A 23,706-nucleotide genomic window follows, 5' to 3' on the forward strand; every position below is an offset into this window, starting at 1 on the left:
TTTGTATAAACCTAACCTTGCACATTAGGACTCTTGGTGTAGAGGACTAATATTGCACAAGAAGATATCCTTTTGTTGTGGTACTAAATAAATGCATTTTATCAGTTCTTCATGAGTAATTCATGAGATAAAATTAATCATCTGCTTTCTGCTAAGTTCTGCCCTAGGCCTGGAATAAATCAGTGAACAATATCCCTACTTTCATGGAACTTACATTCTACTAGAATAGTTATGTGATTTGACTTACAAATTAGTTTGAGAGGAGAACTGATTCTCATCGTTACTATAGCTAGCATTGTGTCTGACCTAGTCATTTACCATTCTGGGCTTTAATTTTCTTTTCTGAAAAGTAAAGGGATTTGACTAAGATCCCTTTCATCAATAAGTGCTTTCATTCTTTCTGGAAGACCTGAACTTCAACAAAATTGATTTTGTGGACAAGCAATAGTAGGCATGCGAGTTTGAAGCGATCAGATGTTTTTCAAATAGCATTAGACAAATCTGAATGCATACCAGAAGCATAATGTTTAACGAAGAAGGCAGATATAAAAACTATTCTATGATTTCATTTACATAGAGATCAAAAATAGTTTATTGAGTGCCTGCCTGGCTCAGTTGGAAGAGCATGCGACTCTTGATCTCAGGGTTGTGAGTTCGAGCCCCATGTTGGATGTAGAAATACTTAAAAATAAAAATCTTAAATAGTTAAAAAAATCTCTGGTATTGGAAATCAGGGTAGTGATTACCCATGTATGTGGGTATGTGGAAAGGGGGTATAAGGTGGCTTCTCGGGGGGGGTCTGGTAATATTCCATTTCTTGATCTGGATATTGGTTGTATTCACCGTATAAAAATTCATGGAGCTGTACACTTATAATTCGTGCGTTACTCTATATGGGAGGAATGGGGGAAGTGATAAATTCAGTTTGGACATGTTCAGTTTAGGGTGGCAATGAAATATCAAGTAGGCAGTTGGAAACAGGAGTCTGGAACTCAGAGAGAGGTTGGATTGAAGATATAAACATCAATATACAGGTGACATTGGGAGCCATGGGTGTGCATTAGATTGTCTAAAGTAAGACTGGAGAGAGAATAGAAGAGACTTGAGGAGCTCTGACATTTGAAGATTGAATAGAGGACTGTGAGCCAACAAAGGAAGCCAAGGAGTGGCCACAAAGGCAGGAGGATACCAGGAGAATGTGGTGTCCCAGAAGTGAAAGAAGAAACTTTATCAGGAAGGAGAGAGTAGTTGTCAGTATTAAATACTGCTGGTTGCCAGACATTTCCAGCTTCCTATATGCTAGGACCCTTTGTGGGTATGAGGGGTATTGTGACTATTTTGGTCCAATAGAGAAGAGAAATGACAGGTAAGACTTCTGGTTGGAGCATGTGTCAATACAAGAGCCTCTGGAGGTCTCTTTTCCCTCTGGCAAGTTGATCAGCAGTGTTTGAAGCAGTGTCTGCTCCCATCGGCTTGGAATAGTATGGGTCCTAGCATCTATAGCCTCTGAGTCATCTTCAGAACTCTAGAAATAAGGGCGCTTAGCTGGCTCAGTTGGTAGAACTGAGTTCAAGCCCCACTTTGGGTGCAGAACTTAAAAAAATTCTAAAAGTAGATTAATAGTTTTGAGAGCTCTAAAAAATTAACCTTGTTAAATATGCTGAAAACTCTCACAGGTTTTGGTGGACACTCGGCTTTAGTCTTGCCATGAAGAAAAGTTCTCAACAAAAATTTTCCAATGCAAAGATGCCACCATCACCTCACTCTCCTAGTCCACCATCCCTTGTGTCCAGTATGAGATCTAGGTCACTTTCACCTCTAAGTGGATCTGAGACTCTTCATTTTGGAGGACAATGGAATGAGCAAGTTGAGATTACAGATGAAAACACGGTGCTTTTGGACTACCAAAACCATAAAGGTAATGCTTTTTAATCTAAGAATTTGAACACATACTCTAGAGATGGAAAATTACCAAACTTACACTTTTTGTCCAAGAGAAATATATATCTTTGTACTAACATGACCTATTGTTTATACCAACAGAAAGTATATAAGGACAGTGGAGGATGAAAGCTTCTGGGTGAGGGTGAAGCCGCCTGAAAGGGTTTGGAGAAGGGAGTTTCCAGAAAGAGGAAGCTTTATTTCCTATGGTGCAAGAGTACCTTAAAGCTCATACGCCAAATTTACCATCGTCCTTGGTTAGAGGAAAAGCCTATCTGTTCACTTCAGAGTGGAGTGCCTTAATTCAGTACAAAAATGTAATCTACCCTTGGGCTAGTCCCGTCTGCTTATTGGCAAACTGCTTATCGTGTCCCCCTAAGGGACATGTATATGTTCCTCCAAGGTTTTGTTTTTATTTTTTTTCTTAAAAGCACTCTGTTCATGTGGAAATCTGTTTTCAGAAATACATTCTTTTTTTCCAAGAGACGATTTAATGAAACTGAATGTGAATGAAAACTATGTGATTTCTTTGCTAAGTCATGAAATCACAGCTATCTATCTGCTCAGTTTTGATTACTAAACCTTATCAGCTATTGAGTTTAGACTATGCTCTTGCTGTCAGTTGTACACTGTTGACTCTAATTTGATTAATATTTTAGAGTATTAGTCATTTTCTTTCCTAGAATAGCCCAAATTAAAGGAAAAAATAATTTTATTTTGAACCAAAATAAATGTAATATTAACTTACTGTAAATAATCATAGGGACACTTTGTCGTACAGCCTGGATCTGAACCCAGGATTAATTTTTTCTGACTCCTAAAGAAAGAATTTTCTTTTTACAGCTGTGATTGTAAAATGTAAGATGGCTTTACCTTTCCTAACCTTAGGACAGGGTGTGCTGTCCATCAAGTTAGAACTTTATAAAATATGTTGTGTTATTCTCTGTTTAAAAGAGCAACAAATTTGAGTTTCTCACCATAAAAAGAAAAAAAGGATTTTTAAGAATTCCAGTGTTTCTGAAGTTTAGATTGGAATTAAAAAAAACAAACAAACCGAACAACCAGATTAGTGACAGCTTATTTAAAACAAAACAAAACAAAAAACTAGGTAATTTAGCACTGTAATAAATGGATAACCATAAAAAAAACCACAAAAAAACCCCCAAAAACTAGGGGGCGCCTGGGTGGCTTAGTCCGTTAAGCCTCCCACTCTTGATTTTTGGCTCAGGTCATGATCTCAGGTCTATGAGATCTAGCCCTGCTTTGGGCTCTGCTCTGGGTGTGGAGCCTGCTTAAGATTCTCTCTCTCCCTTTCTTTCTGCACCCCTCTTTCCCCTTCCCTCTCTCTCTCTCTCTCCTCCTCTAAGGAAAAAAAAGTAATATCAAAAACATTGCTAAAACTTCAATGCTGCATGTGATTAAAAGTATAAGTTTTGGATTCTTTTGCCTGGGCTCAAGTCCTGGATTTCCACATCATTAGCCACGAGATCTTGAGCAAACTATTATCATTTTTTTTTTTAAAGATTTTATGTATTTATTTGACAGAGAGACAGTGAGAGAGGGAACATAAGCAGGGGGAGTGGGAGAGGAAGAAGCAGGCTTCCCGCCGAGCAGGGAGCCAGATGCAGGGCTCAATCCCAGGGCCCTGGGATCATGACCCGAGCCGAAGGCAGATGCTTAACCGACTGAGCCACCCAGGTGCCCCTATAATTTTTTTAAATAAACGGGAATAGTAGTTTCTGTTTTAAATGTTGTACAAATTAAATTGTAAGTGTAAAGCATATAGCACAAGCTTGGCACAGAGCTAATATTTATAAAGTATAACTTACTGACATTACTATATATGTATGCAATTATTATAATATAATGCTATATAAAGTAAAATATTATCAAAACATTGCAATTGGAACTAACCAGCTGTTTTTATATTTGCATGGCTTAAAAAAATTTTTTTTTTGTTATATAACATCAAAATAATTTGCTTTTCAGAGATGTCCTCTTCTACTGATGATGATCTGTTTTTGTAATTTCAGAAGCTGATTCACATGCAGGAATCCGATATATTACAGAGGCCCTTGTTAAAAAACTTACTAAACAGGACAATTTGGCCTTGGTAAAGTCTCTGAACCTTTCACTTGCTAAAGATGGTGGCAAGAAATTTAGGGTAGGTTACCAGCATTGTTTTTTAATTTTTCTATGTTTTAAAACTGAAAATTAGGGCGCCTGGGTGGCTCAGTCGTTAAGCGTCTGCCTTCGGCTCAGGTCATGATCCCAGGGTACTGGGATCGAGTCCCACATCGGGCTCCCTGCTCGGCAGGAAGCCTGCTTCTCCCTCTCCCACTCCCCCTGCTTGTGTTCCTGCTCTCGCTATCTCTCTCTGTCAAATAAATAAATAAAAATCTTTAAAAAAAAAAAAAAAACTGAAAATGAAAAGATTATATTAGATTTACAGTAACATCTCATCCTAATGTCACCTAATTTATAGCAGACCTTGTATTGTTTCCAGTGAAAGTTCTGTATCAGAAGTATGACATCTTCACATTCATAAGATCCTATTATTTTATACATTATTGGATTCTTTCTAGAGATGGGGTTGGCAAACTATAGCTTGTATGCCAAATCGGGCCTGGTGCCTATTTTTGTAAATAAAATTTTATTGGAACACAGCCATACTCATCTGTATACATATTGTCTGTGGCTGTTTTTGCAGTATAGTAGCAGGGGTAAATAGTTGTCACAGAGACTATAGGGCCCATAAAGCCAAAAATATTTACTATGTGACTTTTTCGAGAAAAAGTTTGCTGATCCCTGCTCTGGAGTGTTTATTACTTTATTCGTAAACTATACAACATGAACACATTGTAAGAGACAACTTAAACTTTTTAATTGGAAAAAATATAAACTTAAAAGCCTAATACATTAGTCACAAAAATTAAGTCCAGAAGGTTGAAGATTTAATGAAACCAGAACAAAACCCACAAAAATGCTATAGAAGTATTAGGAAAGAATATAGGAGAGTATATTTTAGAATCTTAGAGTTGGGAAAGCCCTTTTGGCAAGCACTAACCCTAATGCCACAAAGAAAAATATTGACAGACTTAGTGTACATAAAGATTAAAGTGTTTAATGAAAGATATCTTTTAAAAAGTTAAACTGTCAGGGAGTGTTTTCAACATATATAACAATACCCATATGCTATAAAGAGCTTCCACAATTCAGTAAGAGAGATAACTCAGTGGAAGATGTGCAAAGGATATGAACAAGGCATTCACAAAAGTATTATAAATGGCTAATCATAACATGAAAATATGTTCAACTTTATTAAAAAAATATGAAAACAGTAGTTTGATACCATTTTCATTCTTGTATGTCTAATGGACAAGAATTAAAAGGATTATTTCAGTGTTCAGAAAGGTGTGGGAAGTGGATATTATCATATTTTTTAGTGGGACATATACATTGCTCCTGCATTTTAGAAAGACAGTTTGATAGCATTTATCCAAATTTCAAGTGTACTTATTTGACCCAGCAATTGAGTTTATACTTACTGAATTTATACTTACCAACCCAGCAGTTCTACTCCTTGATGTCTGTTCTACTGATATTACACGCACATGTATCCAGAAGTATCTATATAGTCATGTTTATTAAGCATTATTTAAAATAGAAAAATTGGAAATAACCAAATTTCTATCAATAGGGAATCAGTTAAATAAATTATGGTCCTGTAGACCATGAAATACTGTCAAGTTTCTTAAAAAAATAAGTTAGAGCTCTATGTATTAATGTGGGACAATGTCCACAGTGCATTTAATGAAAAAAAAAATTCTAAAACATTTTGTATAGTAAGGTCTAAAAATTCTGTTTTTCTATTTGTGTATATATGGATGTAAATGAATAGAAAGATACAGATGTTTATACGTCAGCCTCTTAACAATGGTTACCTTTGATCAGTGGGATTTTTTTTACAGAGGCCTGGGGACTTGATGAAGAGAGCTTCTTATGTTTCATTTGAAATTTTTTTTAGAATATATTTATGTCTTACTTGTGTAATTAAAAAGGAAAAAGGAGACATTCTGGAGTTTACAAATTGCAAAAATGAAATCAAAGTACTAAATATTTACTGTATGGTAATTATATGCCAGGCATTATGTTAGGCTGTGGGAAAAGGTACACAGGTAAATAAGTTTAGTTTCTGATCTCTGGGAACTTAGAGCTTCCTAGAATGCCTGGGATTAAGAGGAGAAATAGTGAAGGGGAATCAGAGAGAGAGAGAGAAAGCACACACAGGAGAGGCATATCCAATGAAGAAGTCTGAAGGGGCTATTAGAACAGAAGATCTAAGTGTATGATGAATGGAGGCCAAAGGAGGGAGAACTTCAAGCAAGAATGGATGATATAAAATGTCACAGAATCATAAACTAGGACGAAAACTTAGAAGTCATTTGGATTTGGCAGTTAAAAAGCCCTTTTATTTTTCAAACCAACTGGGCCTTTGTATTTTTCTACTCTGCCTGTTATTCTCTGCCCCGAGAATTGTTATTAAGGTCTCAGTTCAGTGTACTACCTCTGTGAGGCCTTCCCTTACCACCCAGTTGCCATTAGCTACCTTCTCCGTGACTCTCATTCTTTCTGCCAACAAATGTTTATTCAGTGCCCACTCTGTGCCAGGCATTTATGCTTACGCAGTGAACACAGACAAATCTGCCCCGTCATTGCCTTGTAGGCTGTCACATCACGTTATCTTTATTTTCTTGTTAGTACACTTCAGTGTCTGAAAATGTTATTTATTGGCTTTCTCTGTGAATGAAAGCAAGAACCTTGGTTTCCTTATTCACCAATGTATTTCTATTATCTAGGACAGCCCCTGGCACATAATCCATGTTTGATAAATATTTGTGGAATGGATGGATGAATGGCAATCTTGGAGAGAACTATTTGAATACATAGTAAAAGCAGAAGATATTTTGCCTTACCAATAGAATAAATGGAAGGCAGAATGAGCAAATGTACACAACTCCTGTGAGAATGTGGTCACCAACAAAGGAGCTAAAATGATAGCTTGATAGGAAAACAAGTTTAGCAGGAGGTGATTTGTTTTGTATGAAAGAGGTTGAGCCTGTCGAACAAAGGCTCCTGTAGCAGGGGAGTTGTCTAGTTCACTGGTGTCCGTTGCCTGGCGGTGCATCTCGTATGTAGTAAGTACATAATGGGTATCTATTGAATAATGGGGAAGATTCAGGAGTGAAAGAGATTAAAGATGCAAGACCGTGGCGAGAGGGGTACATGAAGTTATGCAAGAGCGTAAGTACCTAGCTGAACTTCGAAGAAGGAGAGGAGGGAGGGGCATAGAAAAGTTGAAGTGGAGGAACAGGTGAGGTGGAATTCTTGTTGGATAGTCTTGATTTCCTTGATACATAGGAAGTGTTGTCTACTGAGGGGTGAGGAGAGCTGCTATTTCTGGTTGAAGGAAGCTGTGCCAAGGGATTGTCCAGGAGAGCAGGAAGGGTTTATTCTCTGGTGACTGATCACAACAGCGCCTGATGCACATACATACATGTTGTACTTTATGTCAAGGCATCTGTCATATAAAGTATTTACTCATTTATTTCCAATTAGTATATCGAAAATTTGGAAAAATGCGTTAAACTTGAAGTACTGAATCTCAGCTATAATCAAATAGGGAAGATTGAGAAATTGGACAAGCTGTCAAAATTACGTGAACTCAACTTATCATATAACAAAATCTGGTAAGTAAATACTTCTTTAGGTAGCATTGCAGGGTTGTCTTTGCTAAAGAGGTAGATTAATGTTGCCCACATCACTGAATTGAGAGTCCTTGGAAACAGCAGGTCCTTGGATCCTCATTCATTGCTAGTCTAACCCTTCACATATGATAACTGGTTTCTTGTTTTGGCATTACTAAAGTACAGAATAATATCTTTCTAGCATTATCACAGGAGATACATGAATACCAAATTTTATTTTAATTCCATTTTTGACAGGAAGTTTTCACAGATAGAGTCTTTGATCCACTGCCTTACTACATTAAGAAAGTTGACACAAAGCAGAGTGTTTTAACCCTGTCATTTTGATCTTAACGATATTTCAATGTATTTTGATCCTATGTGTTTATCCTGATGTTCTTTGTTCATTGCTGTAATACACTCAGTCATGCTTCCACTTCATTATATATATTACTGTGAGAAATAAACATAATAAAACTGACAGTGGCAAAAACCACACATAGAAAACTTGTTATAAACAAAATGATGCAAATATCGAATCTTGAAAATCTTTATATCTGTATACTTCCCTCCACTTTAGACTTGGAACATACAGTGGCCAACAAAACAAAACCACTAACAGCGGCAGAAGCTCTAATATGGCAAAAAAAGAAAGGGGAAAAAAATGGAATCAAATCCTTAATATAAAGTTTGTATAAAAAATAACTGATCCTGATAAAAATAATTTCAATAAAATAAACATGAAAATAAAGAAGCTTGGAAATATTTGCCCATAGAAAATTTACCATGGAATTAAAATGACAATTAAATTGTAATCAATTAAATTGACAATTAAATTGGGAAAATATTTCATCAATGAAAATTCATCAATATGAATGATGTTTTATTGATCTAAGTATTCTGATTAAAATATTTATGTTCATAAATATAGTGTCCATAAATATAGAGAATCCATCAGTTCAAAATGGCAGCCATATCCTGCTGTCATAGCTAATCTTTTGGTGATGACTTAGGGTAATAATTAAGGATATCTCTTGTGCAGGACTGTATGGAACATAGGCTGTCCACTAGTATTGCTCCCAGTGGGTAGTGATAATGCCACGCCACAGATAGACTCTCCTTTTCTGTGTTGTGGGATCCTAAAGTCTGATAGTAAGATGGGTAGGATTCCTGGACCCAGTAACGAAGAGTTGGCAGCTTAGCTGTTCTGGTCAATTTCTTTTTAGCCACTTTTGTTTGGTTCTCGTTTATAAAAGGGTTAACAAATTATAATTATGAAAAGTAACCCCACATAAAACCAAGGCTATTTATTCTTAAACATACAGTGGAGGAACTCTATCATTGTATTTACTAAATTTGATTTTATCCTTTGCTTTCCAGCAAAATTGAAGGCATAGAAAATATGTATAATCTGCAAAAGCTAAACCTTGCAGGAAATGAAATTGAACATATCCCAGTATGGTTAGGGAAGAAGTTAAAATCTTTGCGAGTCCTCAATCTGAAAGGCAACAAGATTTCATCGGTAAGTTATTCAAAGTAGTAAAATTTTTTTTTCAAATTTTTAGACTTGTTGAAAAAAATATTAAAATCTCAGTTTTTAAAAATGAGATTTCTTGGGGTGCCTGGGTGGCTCAGTCGGTTAAGCGTCTGTCTTCGGCTCAAGTCATGATCCCAGGGTCCTGAGATTGAGCCCCACATCAGGCTCTCTGCTCAGCCGGGAGCCTGCTTCTCCCTCTCCCTCTACTGCTCCCCCTGCTTGTGCTCTCTCTCTCTCTGTCAAATAAATAAATAAAATCTTAAAAAAAAAAAATGAGATTTCTTCATTTAAGGTTCCTGGTCCTTTGACCAGAGATCAAATTTAGGCATAACCTAGGACCCTCTAGGGTATTTAAATATAGGCATTTCTGGTTTTGCATGGTTCCATGGTAACTGAGAGTTGACCTCTTAGGATTTTTGCATCTATCATTTCCTTTGAGCCTCAGAAAACTTTTCTTAAGGAGGAAGTAAAGGGATTATTTTTTGAATACTATCAGGTAGTATCGTCTTTTTCCCATTTTCAGGTTAAGTCTCTTACCCAAAGTCACGCAGCTTGTGCCAGAATCCAGGTCACTGAATGCCAGGAACTGAGTACTTTTTTTTGTTTTGTTTTTTTTCACATGAATTAAGCTTGATTATGTTATAATCAGGTGTGTCAGGTGTTATAGGAGGTTAATCACTAGCTCTTTTATTGTAGAGCAACTTCGTTATCATGGCTCACATAATCTGATAGTCCTGTATGCTTTCCTTTGGAGTATAATTTATGATTTTTTTCTAACATTTATACAGTTAGGTGTTTAATAAAGTATTTGTTAAGGGACGCCTGGGTGGCTCAGTCAGTTAAGTGTCTGCCTTCGGCTCAGGTCCTGATCCCAGGGTCCCGGGATTGAGTCCCGTGTTGGGCTCCCTGCTCAGCAGAGAGCCTGCTTCTCCCTCTGCCTGCCACTCCCCCGTTTGTGCTCTCTCGCTCTGACAAATAAATAAATAAAATCTTTTTTAAAAAAAGTATTTGTTAAGTAAAAACATTGATTTACTTAAATCTATATTAAAATTGGAACAATCATGCTCAGAGAACATCAGTCATAGAATAGACAATAAAAGATGTGCTTCCTGGGGCGCCTGGGTGGCTCAGTCGTTAAGCGTCTGCCTTCGGCTCAGGTCATGATCCCAGGGTCCTGGGATCGAGCCCCGCATCGGGCTCCCTGTTCAGCGGAAAGCCTGCTTCTCCATCTCCCATTCCCCCGGCTTGTGTTCCCTCTCTCACTGTGTCTCTCTCTGTCAAATTAATAAATAAAATCTTAAAAAAAAAAAGATGTGCTTCCTAATATGGGTCTAGACCTGCCTTCTGTGACCTTGGAGAATCCCTTTATCTCTAAAACTCACTGTTTAAATTGGAGAAAAGAAACCCTACCATGCCTTCTTTACAGGGGTGTTATGGGGCTCAGATAATATGATAGATGTGAAAATGTTTTAAAAACTTTAAAACACTAAATAACTCCTTAAACCTTCACCAGTGGAAGCCAAGTATGATAAACAACATTTGTTTAATTACTGTGCAGTTCACAATGTCCATGCTTTCTTACTTCATCTTTCTAAAGGTCTGGTAAGGTGACTCTGTACCATTTCACTGCAACAGCCCAAGAGCCTCAGAGCCCAAACCCTATATCATGTTGCACAGCATCACCTTGGAGCTCTTGGGGCTTATGCTGTGATGGAAAGAGGTAGCCATGAATCTAAAATTTGCTATAAATATTCCTCCCAAGTAGTCGATTGTTAGATAGTACTCAGTGTCAACTGATGTTAACAGGAAAATCATTCAATAAATATTTATTATCATTTCTAACTTTTTATTACTTTCTCATCCCAGTTTATATTTGACATTGTCATCAGTAAAGATTTACCAAAATCCTTTTTATAGCCATTTGTATTTGTGATGTGTTCAGTCAGTATAATGAAAAAATAATAGGTTTAAAGTTACACAGATGAATTCAAATCCTGTTTTGTCCATTTGTAAGCTGAGCTTTGGGCAAGTTATTTAACTTCTTCGAACCTCAGTTTCTTCATCTACAAAATTAAGATGTTGTTTCTATCATAGATTGTTGTGAGGAGTCGTAAATGAAATGGCATATGGAAAATGCCTAATACTGCCCTGATACACTATAGATACTCAGATACTCACTGTCTGTTCCTCCCCTCACACCACTAATTTTGGATAATGGGTTCCATGACGAGGTTCCTTGCCATGTTGATAGCAATTTTCTTGATTTATTACTTTCTTTAGGTATGTTTTTGTTATTTTAAAACTAAATTATACAGATACTAATATTATATATAATTTCAGCTCCAAGATGTAAGCAAATTGAAACTACTTCAAGATTTGACTTCTCTGATCCTACTTGAAAATCCAGTTGTGACCCTTCCTCATTACATCCAGTTTACCATTTTTCACCTTCGCTCACTGGAAAGTTTGGAAGGTCAGCCAGTAACTACCCAGGACAGACAAGAAGCTTTTGAGAGATTCAGTTTAGGTAAGGTGACATTTAAAAAAAAAAAAAACTAAATTTGGGTGGGGGAGGAATTTATTTTCAGAAGTTATCCAGAAAAATATATTGAAGTGTGAGCTTTATAATGCTATTAAAATTTTTTTGAAAAATACCCCCATAAACCAATTAACATCAATGTCATTATACAACAATTATACATTAATGTCACTAAGAACCAACAAATATTTATTGAGCATGTACTGTGAGCCAGGCACTGGATCTGGCACTAAGGATACAATGGTGAACAAGACATATGGTACTGGACTTCATGCAGCTTGTATTTTAGTGGAAAAGAACGACAAAAAGCAAGCAAACCCAAATAAAGTAACAGAGGAGAGAACCCCCTTTTGGCAAAGGTGGTATAAAGGAATGGCTCTCTGAGAAGTGACATATAAGCTGACGGTATAGGCAGGAGAGGATTAGCCATGTGAAGAAAGATGTTCAGAGAGAGGAACAGCTTGCACTTTCAGGCTGGAAAGCCGCTGGTAAATTAAGGAACTAAAGGTTCAGTATGACTGGAGGACAGCTCAAGAAAAAGTTGGGAGAACTGGGGGAGGGGCGAGATGACACAGGGCCTTGGGGTTTGGATTTTATTTCAGGTGCAGTAGGAAGCAAATGAGAAGTTTTAGGCAGCAGTGGGACATGATCCACTTTATATTAAGAAGATTATTTTTAGAGTACACTTATCCTGATGAACACTGAGTAATGCATAGAATTCAATCATATATTATATCCCTGAAACTAATATAACACTGTATGTTAAGTATACTGGAACTAAAATTTTTTTAAGAGAGGGGCACCTGGGTGGCTCAGTTGGTTAAGCGACTGCCTGGGGTCCCAGGATCGAGTCCTGCATCGGGCTCCCTGCTCAGGAGGGAGTCTGCTTCTCCCTCTGACCCTCCCCCATCTCGTGCTCTCCCATTCTCTCTCTCAAATAAATAAATAAAATATTAAAAAAAATTTTTTTTAAGATTATTTTTAATGCAGGATGGAGAATGATTTGGAGCAGGGCAAATGGAGATAAAGGGACATGTCCAGAGGCTGTTGCGGTAATCCAGGATAGAAGTGTTGGTGGCCTGTATTTAGGTGGTGGATGTGGAATAGATCAGTTTGGGAGGTAGAATCAGCAATACTTTTTAATGAATGGGGTAATTCCTAGGATTCTGGCTTGAGTAAGTGGTTGGATTGGTGATATTATGTATACACAAGGGAGACTTTAGAATACTGAGTTTGAATGTCTGTGAGACAACCAAGAAGAGGGTTAGAAATATGAGTCTGGAGTTCATAGAGACATAAATGTGGGGGTTGTCTACATAACAATTATGCTTAATCCCACTGGAATTGATTGGCTCACTCAGGCAGGGGTTGAGAAGAGCAAGGTGAGCCATCTAAGGAGACCGAGAAAGAGAGGCCATGTAAGGGGAAACCCAGGAAATAGTGGGTTGCAAAAGCCCCAAGAAGATTTCACGAGAGGAAGTGGTCAGTTAGGTTGAATGTTGCAGACATAAAGAAAAAGTAAGATGAGGACAGAGAGGTGCTTTAGATTGACAATACATGATGGTCTTGACCAGCATGGTTAAGGAGTGGTTGGAACAAATGCTAGATTATAGATCCAAGAGCGAATGGAAGGGACACATTTGGGTGAAGGTTTGAAATTTCCTCCCACAATTTCTCTCTCCTAGTACCTAATAAATGGATTTTTAAAAAGAGTAGAGTTTAAGTTAAAAAAAATTCACCAGTAGCTTCCAGACCAGGAAATGGGCAGAAGAAAATGCAATAAACCTCAAAGCTAGTAACTGAAGAAAGAAAGAGAATATTTGAGGGTGGAGTGGAGAGACCATCATGGCTCAATTCTTATGGTCCTTGAAAAGACAAGATGAGATCAGAGAAAAGAGGAAAGATTGTCTCTTGATATGAGGGACACTTTATCAGAAGGGAGCAAAGGTGTGTGCAGGTGTGGGTAGTTTTGTGGCTTTGGTGGTGGGAAAATGAGAAAGTTCCCATGGGTGGTGTCTCTTTTCTCAGTGTAATAGGAGATCATCAGCTGAGAAAGAAAATGGAAGGAGTATGGGAGGTTTGAAGAGAAAGAGGAAGGTATGAATTAACTATTTTAGAGCATTAGGAAATGAGTTTGTAGGTTCAACCATTTGAAATTGATGTTAGTCCATTTTGGCTTACAAAAACGGTATAGGAGTTTTTTGGCTTACAAAACGGTATAGCAGTTTGGCTTACAAAAACGGTATAGCAGTTTCATATGGTCTGATACAATCCTTGAGAAATATGGTAAATATTTATTAGTTTGGATCTCCTAACTCAATATTTGTTACCCTGAGTTTATGTTTTGGAATCTTTAAAAATATAAATAGTGCATAGGAAAGTCCTCATATAAATACACTTCTGGGGGAAATGTTTAAATTACCTAGGCTTATTTATGACTCTGAATATTAATTAGGAGCCTTTAAGGTCCTTGGGATCCAGCGGTGAGCCAGACAGATGCAGTTTCTGCTTTTACAAAGCTTTAGTGGGAAAGGCAGATGCATAGATATTTGACCACATTTTATAACTCATTGTGTGAGGAAGGACACAGCAGAGGTACAGGGTGACCTGAGAGCATCCCTGGGGAAGCATCTCACCTGGGGAGAGGATAGAGTCAGGGCAGGCTTCTCCAAATATTTTTCAAAACTAAGACCTGGAGGGTACAAAATACGCTGGTAGGAGATAGAAGAAGAAAGTTCCAGACAGAGGTGTGAATAAAAGCCTGCAGGGGCGCCTGGGTGGCTCAGATGGTTAAGCATCCGACTCTTGGCTTTGGCTCAGGTAGTGATTTCAGGATTGTGAGATCAAGCCCCCAGGTCTGGCTCTGTGCTCAACAGGGAGTCTGCTAATCCTTCTCCCTACCCCTCTGCCTTTCCCTCTCTCTCTCTCTCTCTCTCTAAAATAAATAAAATCTTAAAAAAAAAAAAAAAAAAAGCTTGCAGGTAAGAAGAGGCATCACAAATCTCAAGAAATGGAGTCACTTCAGAAAGGCTGCAGTGGGTGTACTTGAAAATGAGGCTGGAGAGGGAGTTTGGGACCAAATCATGAAGATCTGTGTGAGTTCTTCATATAAGTTTTGGATGCTATCCTATCCATAGTAGGAAGCCTTTGAAGGATTTTTAAGATCACAGAGTATTTTGCAAACCTACTTGCAGCATCCTTTAAAGTGTAATTACTAATATCAGATAAAATAGTACATGTTTTTAATAGGAGACCTGGAAAAAACCTCATTTACCAACATGCTAATTGAATGAAATACTTGGAAGTAAAGTGTTATCTTTTTTCTTTTTAAGATTTATTTATTTACTTGAGAGAGAGAGAGAGAGTGCTGGAGAGCGGTGGGCGGCGGGGGCAGATGCAGAGGGAGAGAATCTTCAAGCAGTCTCCCCACTGTATGTGGAGCCCGATACTGGGCCAGATCTCACAACCCTGAGATCATGACCTGAGCTGGAACCAAGAGTCGGACACTTAATAGACTGAGCCACCCAAGTGCCCTGTAATGTGTTATCTTTTAAAATTGTTATCCAAATGATAATGCGTTCTCACATTTAGATATAAATCACTTGCTCGCTCAAGATTGTCTTTTTTTTTCCCCGAAACCATAGTGAATAGTCTTCAAAGTAGAATTGTATTTATATTATTCTAAGACTTCTTTTGCTATTATTTGAGAAATATTCTTACCTTTCTTTAAGTAGAAAATATAACTATTAATAAACTATTAAATTTGTGCTGGCAGACGAGGTAGAAAGACTGGAAAGAGATCTGGAGAAGAAGATAATGGAAACTGAAGAGCTTAGGAGTGAGCAGACAAGGTTCCTTGAGGAAATTAAAAGTCAAGATAAATTGAACAAATCCCTGAAAGAGGAGGCCAGGTTACAAAAACAGAGCTATGAAGAGATGGAGAGTAACCTAAACACAAAAAATGAATTGGTAAGCCTGTGTTTTACATTGCTTTGACTATATTCTCTTGAAATAGAGAATTCTTTGTCCTTGGGTCTAAAAACAAAACTTCTTGACTGTAGAATGAGGAAGATGTGGTTTAACAGAAATTTGTGCAGAAGTTTCTACAAATTGTAGTTGACCGTGCACTGCATGACATGGGTCCCCAAAGGACGAATACTATCTTCGCTGCATTATGTGAAGTATGGTATCCAAAATAAAGGAGGACAGTGGAACCCCACACTGAGGAGTTGGTCAGACTGCCCCTAGATGTTTGTATTTTATTTTTAACAACAACATTGTTGGTGAGACTGTATATTGGCAAAAACTTTTAGAAGGCAAATTGGCAAAATTATCCAAATTTAAAGGGACATACCCTATGTTCTATATATTAGAAATATTATATATACTTATTTAATATATAATAGTTATATATGATACACATTTCTAATACATTTTGTGGAAATTGTAGCAAGAATGTATAAAGATATTATGTATCTACACATATACACATACATACAGGGATATTCACTACAATATTGTTTATATTAGTAAAATATTGAAAATAGCTGAAATGTCCCTCGGTGGATATCCATCTGGTAGAATAATTGTGTTGCTATTAAAATGAGGTAGAGCTGTATGTCCTGATATGGAGGTATGTCTAATCCATATTGCTATGTGAAAAAAGCAAGCTATGAAACCGTATATCAAGTACAATGCTTTATAGGTAGTATATATAATAGTATAAGTGTATGTAGGGGAAAATGGTAGATATGTACCAAACTTTTGACAGTAGTTATTTCTGGGGAGTGGAATTATAAAGCACTTTCAAATTGCCATTTATGCATATCTGTAATGTTTAAATTTTATATAATTTGGCTTTATGGTTGAAATAGGAAGAAAAGATATTTTAAAAGAGATTTAGACAGATTAGATAGCTTATAATCAGAAGGTGCCAGACCCAGAGACTGCGAAGGCCTCAAGACCACGCCCTGTGGGGAGTGGCCAAAGCAACAGGGGTGTCCAAGCTGGAGAAGAGGCAATCTAGTGAGCTATGACAGTTATCTTCAGAGAATCAAAGGACTGTTTCTTGGAAGAGGGACCAAAGTTACTGACCAGGATCCCATGAGATAAAATTAAGAAATGGCAAATAGAATTATAACAAAACAATTTTTCATTTAGTAATAAAGAAATTTCTAGGGGCACCTGGGTGGCTCTGTCAGTTGAGCATCTGACTCTTGCTTTCAGCTCAGGTCATGATCTCAAGGTCATGAGATGGAGCTCCACGCCCAGCATGGAGCCTGCTTAGGATTCTCTCTCTGACCCCTCCTCCCTTAGCCCACTGCACCCCCCCCCCGCCCCTCCCCGCCCCGCCCCGCGCATGTGCTCGCACGCGCTCGCTCTCTCGCTCTCTCTCTCTCTCTCGCTCTCTTTCTCTCTCTCTCTCTCTCTCTCTCTCTCGCTCTCTCTCTCTCTCTCTCTCAGGGAAAAAAAAAAAAAAGAAATTTCTAATAACTGTCCTAAGACAAAATGTGATAACTCTGGAATGGGGTTGCTGTCACTGAAACTGGCATATATGCTCAGGGCTTAGAGAAAAGATAAAAGACATTAGCTAGGGAGATGGGCTAAATGACCTTAAAAGGCCTTTTCAACCCAGAGAATCTGATTCTGTAAAATAATTAGGTTACTTTCCTTGAAGGAAAACGTAGCTATTGCTACTCTCTTTTTTTTTTCTTTTGACAATTCTTTTTCTGATCTGTGCATAACTTAAGAGAATTTGATTTCTCATATAACTAGTGATATCCTAGATAGTTCTCTTTCTTTTTGCACCTCCCTTTCAAGATGGGCATTCTGCCTTGAATGACTTGCTTTGTTGACAAGAACTCTGCTTAAGCACTTTTGTTTTTTAGCAAGGAAAGAGTGTTTCCTTCTCTGTGTAGAGATGGAAATTGTTACTTGAAATCTGAATACTTTACTACCTCTTTCTTGAGCTCTTCTTTGCCTGAGGAAAAAGATGATTTATAGCAGGGGGACATGATGAAAGACAGGGCATCTTCCCCAGCTCTGTCAGTTAACTATTCAGAGCATTTGTGGGTTTCTTCATATGCCTCTTATTTGCAGGTAGTTTTCAAATATGTCAGCCATATTCTGAAGGCATATTATATATGATGTTAATAATCTGATAATTATCAGTAGTTTTATATTATACATCTGTTGCTCTCTATTCCATAATTCCATAATGATGATTAATTAAATCATTGGAAACTTACGTGACAATCAATTTTATTTTAGCAGCCACCACTTAACATTTGTATGTAAAATACAAGTATAGAGGCACCTGGCTGGCTCAGTTGGTAGAGTGTACAGCTCTTGATCTTGAGTTCAAGCCCCATGTTGGGTGTGGTGCCTACTTAAAAATAAATAATAAATAAAACTTAAAAAAAGTAAAAGAAAATACAAATATAAAAATCAGTACTTACTATGGTATTACTTGATATTTGTGAACATTTAATAAATTTTCCTGACTTACTGATCTTTTTTATAACATAGAATCCATCTTTTATTACTAAAATAAAAAAACATAATTTCTATATGCGGACTCCCTGGTACATGTTAGTTAGCTCATTGAAAAACTGGGCAAGGGGTGCCTGGGTGGCTCAGTCCGTTGAGCGTCTGCCTTTGGCTCAGGTCGTAATCCCAGGACCCTGGGATCGAGCCCTGCATGGGGCTCCCTGCTCAGCGGGGAGCCTGCTTCTCCCTCTCCTGCTCCCCCTGCTTGTGCTCTCTCTCTCTCTCTCTCTCAAATAAATAAATAAAATCTTAAAAAAGGAAAAAGAAAACCTGGGCAAAATGTTGCATCTTTTGACTTTGCACTATCCCAAAATTATGGATTATTATAGTTGCTAATATTCTTTTTTCTACTTATGTTGATATGTTTGTGCTGTGAATAAATGTTTTATAAATTGTCAACAGTTTTTGCTGGGTTTATTTTCAGTAACTATTTTTGGTTAGAAGACATTGCTCTTCTTTATGTCATTGTTATTTTTATCATTAACCGTTTAAAAACATATTGACATATGAAGTTAGTATATATTTATCGTAACAAATTTAGACCACACAAATGTATACAGTGGAAAATGAAGGTCTCACTCTTTCCCTTCCCTATTCTCTGGGTGTATATAATCCTTTTTAAAAGTTTTCTATGCTTAAATGTACGCATATAGTTATATAATATATATGTAATTAAATATATGTACCTTTAAATATTTTGCGATAAAAAAGAACCTTACTATATTTTTTAATTCTGCATCTTATTTTTTTACAAAGCAGTATATATATCATAGCTCTCCAAGTTATAAAACATACCCACACACATGTGCACACACACATATACACACATATAAATCTTTTTTACTTTTTTCAAAGTCTATATTGTTCCATTATATGGATACACAATAATTTATTTAACCTACTCTTATTGATGAATATTTAGGTTGCTTCCATTTTTTTATTAGAAACAATACACAGAGAAAATCTTTGTAAATATGTACTTATGCATTCATAATAGTAATTCCTTGGTATAAATCACTACAAGTTGGGGTGCTTGGCTGGCTCAGTCAGTAGAGCATGTGACTCTCAGTCTCAGGTTCATGAGTTCAAGCCCCACGTTGGGGGTAGAGGTTACTAAAAAAAAAAAATAATTTTAAGAAATCACTACAAATGGAATTACTGTGTAATCTGCATTTTAAATTTTGGTAAATATTAAAAGCATATACCTGCTTTATGGTTCTACAGCAGTGTGTGAAAGAACCCAATTCCCCACTTGAAATTATTATTTTGAACTTATAAATAGGATAGGAAAAAAATGGAATCTCATTGCTTTAATTTCACTTTTTTTTAGTTGTTTGAGAGTTAGTATTGCATATGTATTTATTAGCTATTTTATAGTCTTTAAAATTTCTTTTTTCTTTTTTTAATCAACAGGCTATTTTTTATTTAAATTCAATTAATTAACATATAGTATATTATTAGTTTCAGAGGTAGAGTTCAATGATTCATCAGTCTTGTATAACACCCAGTGCTCATTACATCCCTGTGCCCTCCTTAAGGCCCATCACCCAGTTACCCCATCCTCCCAACCCCCTCCCCTCCAGCAACCCTCATTTTTTAAATTCATGTTGTTTCACCTGTTTTTTTTAGTATTCCAAAAGACTATTCTGTTTCAAAAAGAATTCTGTATCTTATTCTAAGAGCCCACAACTGAAAAATATTTTCCATTATCTTCTGCAGAATATCTAGTGATAATATCATCTACAGTTATATAATGCTTTCCAGTTTCATAAAGTAACTCTTCACATAGTAGGTCATTTAACCTATAAAAGAAACATAATAACATTAAAGTAAAACTTCTGGTGCCATTTAACTATAATAGTCCCCCTCTTCCGCCACCAACAAATATTAATTTAATTAACTTTAATGTTAATATTACTCTTTGTCTTTTTGCAACTTATTTAACTCCTGTTCTTCAGTTTCCTCATTTTTAATATGAGGATGATTTACCTGTCCTGCCAGCCTCACAGAGTTGTGAGGACTAAATAAGGTAATGAATATGAAAACAATTTGAATTGAATTAAGCTAAGTAATGGAAGGTGGTAAATCTGTAACATAGAATGATGATAAAATGTGTGTCCATATAAGAATGGTGCGGGTTCTAGTAACATTATCTTCCTAAGGTAAGTTGTCAGTAAAGAGCAGCTTCTATTACTACAGCTTAACTCTCCAGAGTTCTCCAGGTGATGGCCTCTGTTTGCTTTTTTCTCCTTTTAGCCCTTGTCTTGGTTTCTTGCAGATCATTTTCTGACGATTCTTTATTCTTCCTTAAAGGTAGTTCCTTCAGGGCTGAATTGCACACTGTTTTTCATGGTTTGCATGATAACTTGTATTAATATGCTGTGTACATCTTAAGTTTTGAAACTGGCTTGCCTTCTCAAGAAATGTGCTTGTGTGTGTATGTGTAATTTTTTTAATGGTTGTGTACATAGGACAGTGAATTTGAATGTGAGGGAAAGAATTTGTATCATTTTTCTTACCGGTAAATATGTTAACTGCAGTCAACTCTTGATTATCCACAACTAATACTGTAAGTAGCCTACTTTCCAGGTCCTTTGACTCCTAATTTGCTCTCATTTTTGCATTTCTTCAGCAGACATTTATTGAATGCTTACTAAATGCTAAGGCTAGTACTAAAAAGACACAAAGGTAATTTAAAAATGCACAGAGTATATATTACTTGCCTGCAGAGACCAAGCCATACATTGTCCACGGTTCCAGTTGCATTTGCCTTTGTTTGGCCCTACTGCCAATGATCTTTGGGAAGAGAAACCCAAGATTAGTTGATGCTATTGGTTATGAGTTGCTTTCTTGAGATTCAGGGACTTAAAAGCATTCAGTGAAAGCATCAATGTGGGTAATGTGCTGGACACCCTACAGCAGGACATCAAGGGCAGCATCGTATAATAGATGAAGTGTTAGATTGGAAATCAGGAGACTTGTAACTGAACTCTGCCTCTTCACTACGAGCTGTGCAACTGGGCAAGTTATTTAACCTCCTGGTGCAGCTTTTACCATTTCATAGGGTAGCTGTCAAGAGTCAGTGAGATAGCACACGTTCTGGCATATGTGAGCACTTGATCAAGATTACCTGTCATTCAGTTTAGCATTACTTCCACTTGCACGGATAATCAGGAGATGACTGTAAGCTAAATTGTGCACGACTTTGAGTTCCTGGGCCTTGTAAAATGTTCATGTTTGTTTATGTTTTATTCTCTTCAGCTTGCATTATTTTCATATTAATGAAAATTTTCTGCATGTTTTTTGTCTGATATCTACTATCTGATGCTGTCAAAAAAAAAAAAGGCAAAAATCACTTAGTGGACCTTTGAAATGAACTCACAGGATTGGTTCAGGAGGAAGGCAGCTGATAGTGGTAGTTAATAAAATATTTAGCTTCTGCCACTAATCTAATATGTAACTTTTGACAAGACAGTTCACCGATCTAGGACTTAATTTCTCTATTTGTAATTCAAATAATTAAATTGGATGATCTCTTTTCTTCTAGTTCCAAAAATTTCTAAGAATAAGTAAAAAGTTGTAATTATAGTAGAATTACTTTATTAAAAATTTAATATTATATATTGGGATCTGATTGACCTTATTCACATCCTTTATCCTCTATTACAAAAGTACTGTTCAGAACACTGAGATACTACAGCAACAACAAGTACAATTAAAACCAATCTCTTATTTTCATCCTTCTCACTCCTTCTTGTGAGTCCTTTGTAATTAATCCCAGATATCATCTCTATCCATAATTTGAAGCTATCATTAACATTGCAGAGTAAGTTAAGTAAATTAGTGTTAATTATTGAAAAATCAGGAAGCAGATACTTAATAGAGTACTTAAAAATAATGGATACAGAATTATTTTCATGTTTGGGTAAAGCAAATTTAAATGATTTTTTTAAATCTTTATTCCTTGTATCCTATTGAAATAGCATATAAACTTCAAAGGTCTTTTACGTGATCTTTTATGAAGTGATAATTTTATACTGCATTCTTTATAATACTTTAGAATGAAGGTAAAATACTGTGAATGTTCTGCTATTTGCTGTGGGGTTTAAAACAATCTAATTATTAGTTATGATGGGAACTTGCCGTGCCATTGTACCTTTATACTAACTTACTGACACTATGTGTGTTTCATATCAACTTGGGGCTGTAGCTAAAACAGAAGACCGTGGAACTAATGCGAGCATGTCAGAAACAGTATGAGATGGAACAGGAATTGGCCTTTTATAAAATTGATGCCAAATTTGAGCCACTAAATTATTACCCATCAGAGGTGAGTTTAACTTTTATTTATTTATTTACTTAGAGTTTAACATTTTAGTAATCCAGAGTTAAAGCCAACAGAGAGTGGAGTGGGGTAAGGTGGATGGTAAAAATGTTTAAGAGACTTTATCAGTAACCATTCCACTTTCTTGTTATGAGGGCATCAGCAGAGTAAACGTATTGTGGTTGAATCAGTGAATTTTTTGGTTCAGTATGTTAGAGCAGCATCCAAAAGAGATAAAAAGCCCCAAGAGAATCTGTGTGATTCCAACCAATAGTTCATAAAAAAAAAATCAATTACTAAAATTTATTAGACTGAGATTTTACTTACATATCAGCTGCGAAACCAAAATAAAACACCTAAATCTCTGATTGGAGAGATTAAGCAGTGCTATTAATCACAAAACTGTAGGCAGTTCTTTAATCAACCAAACTAACCCCACTTTTTGGGGATAGGAGGTATTCTTAGAGACCATTTTTTGTTTTAGTTCTTTTTTGGTATATTAAGAGTGAGATAAAAAATGGTATATATTTTTCAACTTCTAGGCATGTAGGATTAATATTTAGGCAATTCTGTGATATGTTCTTCACTAATAAAATGAATAATATCCCTTGGCTGCTTAGAAGTTACTTATTGAACCATAAATATTTACTTATTTTGCTTTTAGTATGTCGAAATTGATAAAACCCCAGATGAAAGCCCTTACATTGGCAAATCCAGATACAAGAGAAATATGTTCACTACAGAGAGTTATATCATTGCAAATGCCCAGACAGTAAAGATCAAGAAGATGGAGCCAGACGAAGGGGAACAACTCAGAAATGAGCATGTGAACTTGGGAGCCGATGCATCACTGGACATACAACTGGAAGACAAAGAAAAAAAAATAAGTGCAGGTTAACAAAAGTTATTTTAAATTCTTTTAAAAATATAAAAAGATTGAATATATAGGCAAATTTTGTTTTATAATTCTTTTCATTAAACATGCCGAAGGTACTTATTTTGTTGTTTACATGAAAAGCCTAAAAAAAAAGTAGTGATTCATTGAGCAAATCATTTTTTAATGATTCTT

At 36.4% G+C, this 23,706-nt stretch overlaps 1 protein-coding gene across 1 annotated transcript in view; it reads left to right on the forward strand.

The window, feature by feature from the left end:
- Nucleotides 1-1,707: 1,707 nt before the first annotated feature.
- Nucleotides 1,708-23,706, forward strand: part of CNTRL (centriolin) — a 75,420-nt gene continuing 53,421 nt past the window's right edge. The window contains exons 1-8 of the mRNA XM_044920482.1: nucleotides 1,708-1,918; nucleotides 3,975-4,105; nucleotides 7,561-7,691; nucleotides 9,069-9,210; nucleotides 11,566-11,752; nucleotides 15,540-15,733; nucleotides 22,524-22,643; nucleotides 23,302-23,530. Coding sequence (XP_044776417.1) covers nucleotides 1,708-1,918; nucleotides 3,975-4,105; nucleotides 7,561-7,691; nucleotides 9,069-9,210; nucleotides 11,566-11,752; nucleotides 15,540-15,733; nucleotides 22,524-22,643; nucleotides 23,302-23,530 — 1,345 coding nt within the window. The remainder of the gene's footprint in view (nucleotides 1,919-3,974; nucleotides 4,106-7,560; nucleotides 7,692-9,068; nucleotides 9,211-11,565; nucleotides 11,753-15,539; nucleotides 15,734-22,523; nucleotides 22,644-23,301; nucleotides 23,531-23,706) is intronic.

The sequence above is a fragment of the Neomonachus schauinslandi genome, chromosome 13 (genome assembly GCF_002201575.2).
Source record: "Neomonachus schauinslandi chromosome 13, ASM220157v2, whole genome shotgun sequence".
NCBI lineage: Eukaryota > Metazoa > Chordata > Mammalia > Carnivora > Phocidae > Neomonachus > Neomonachus schauinslandi.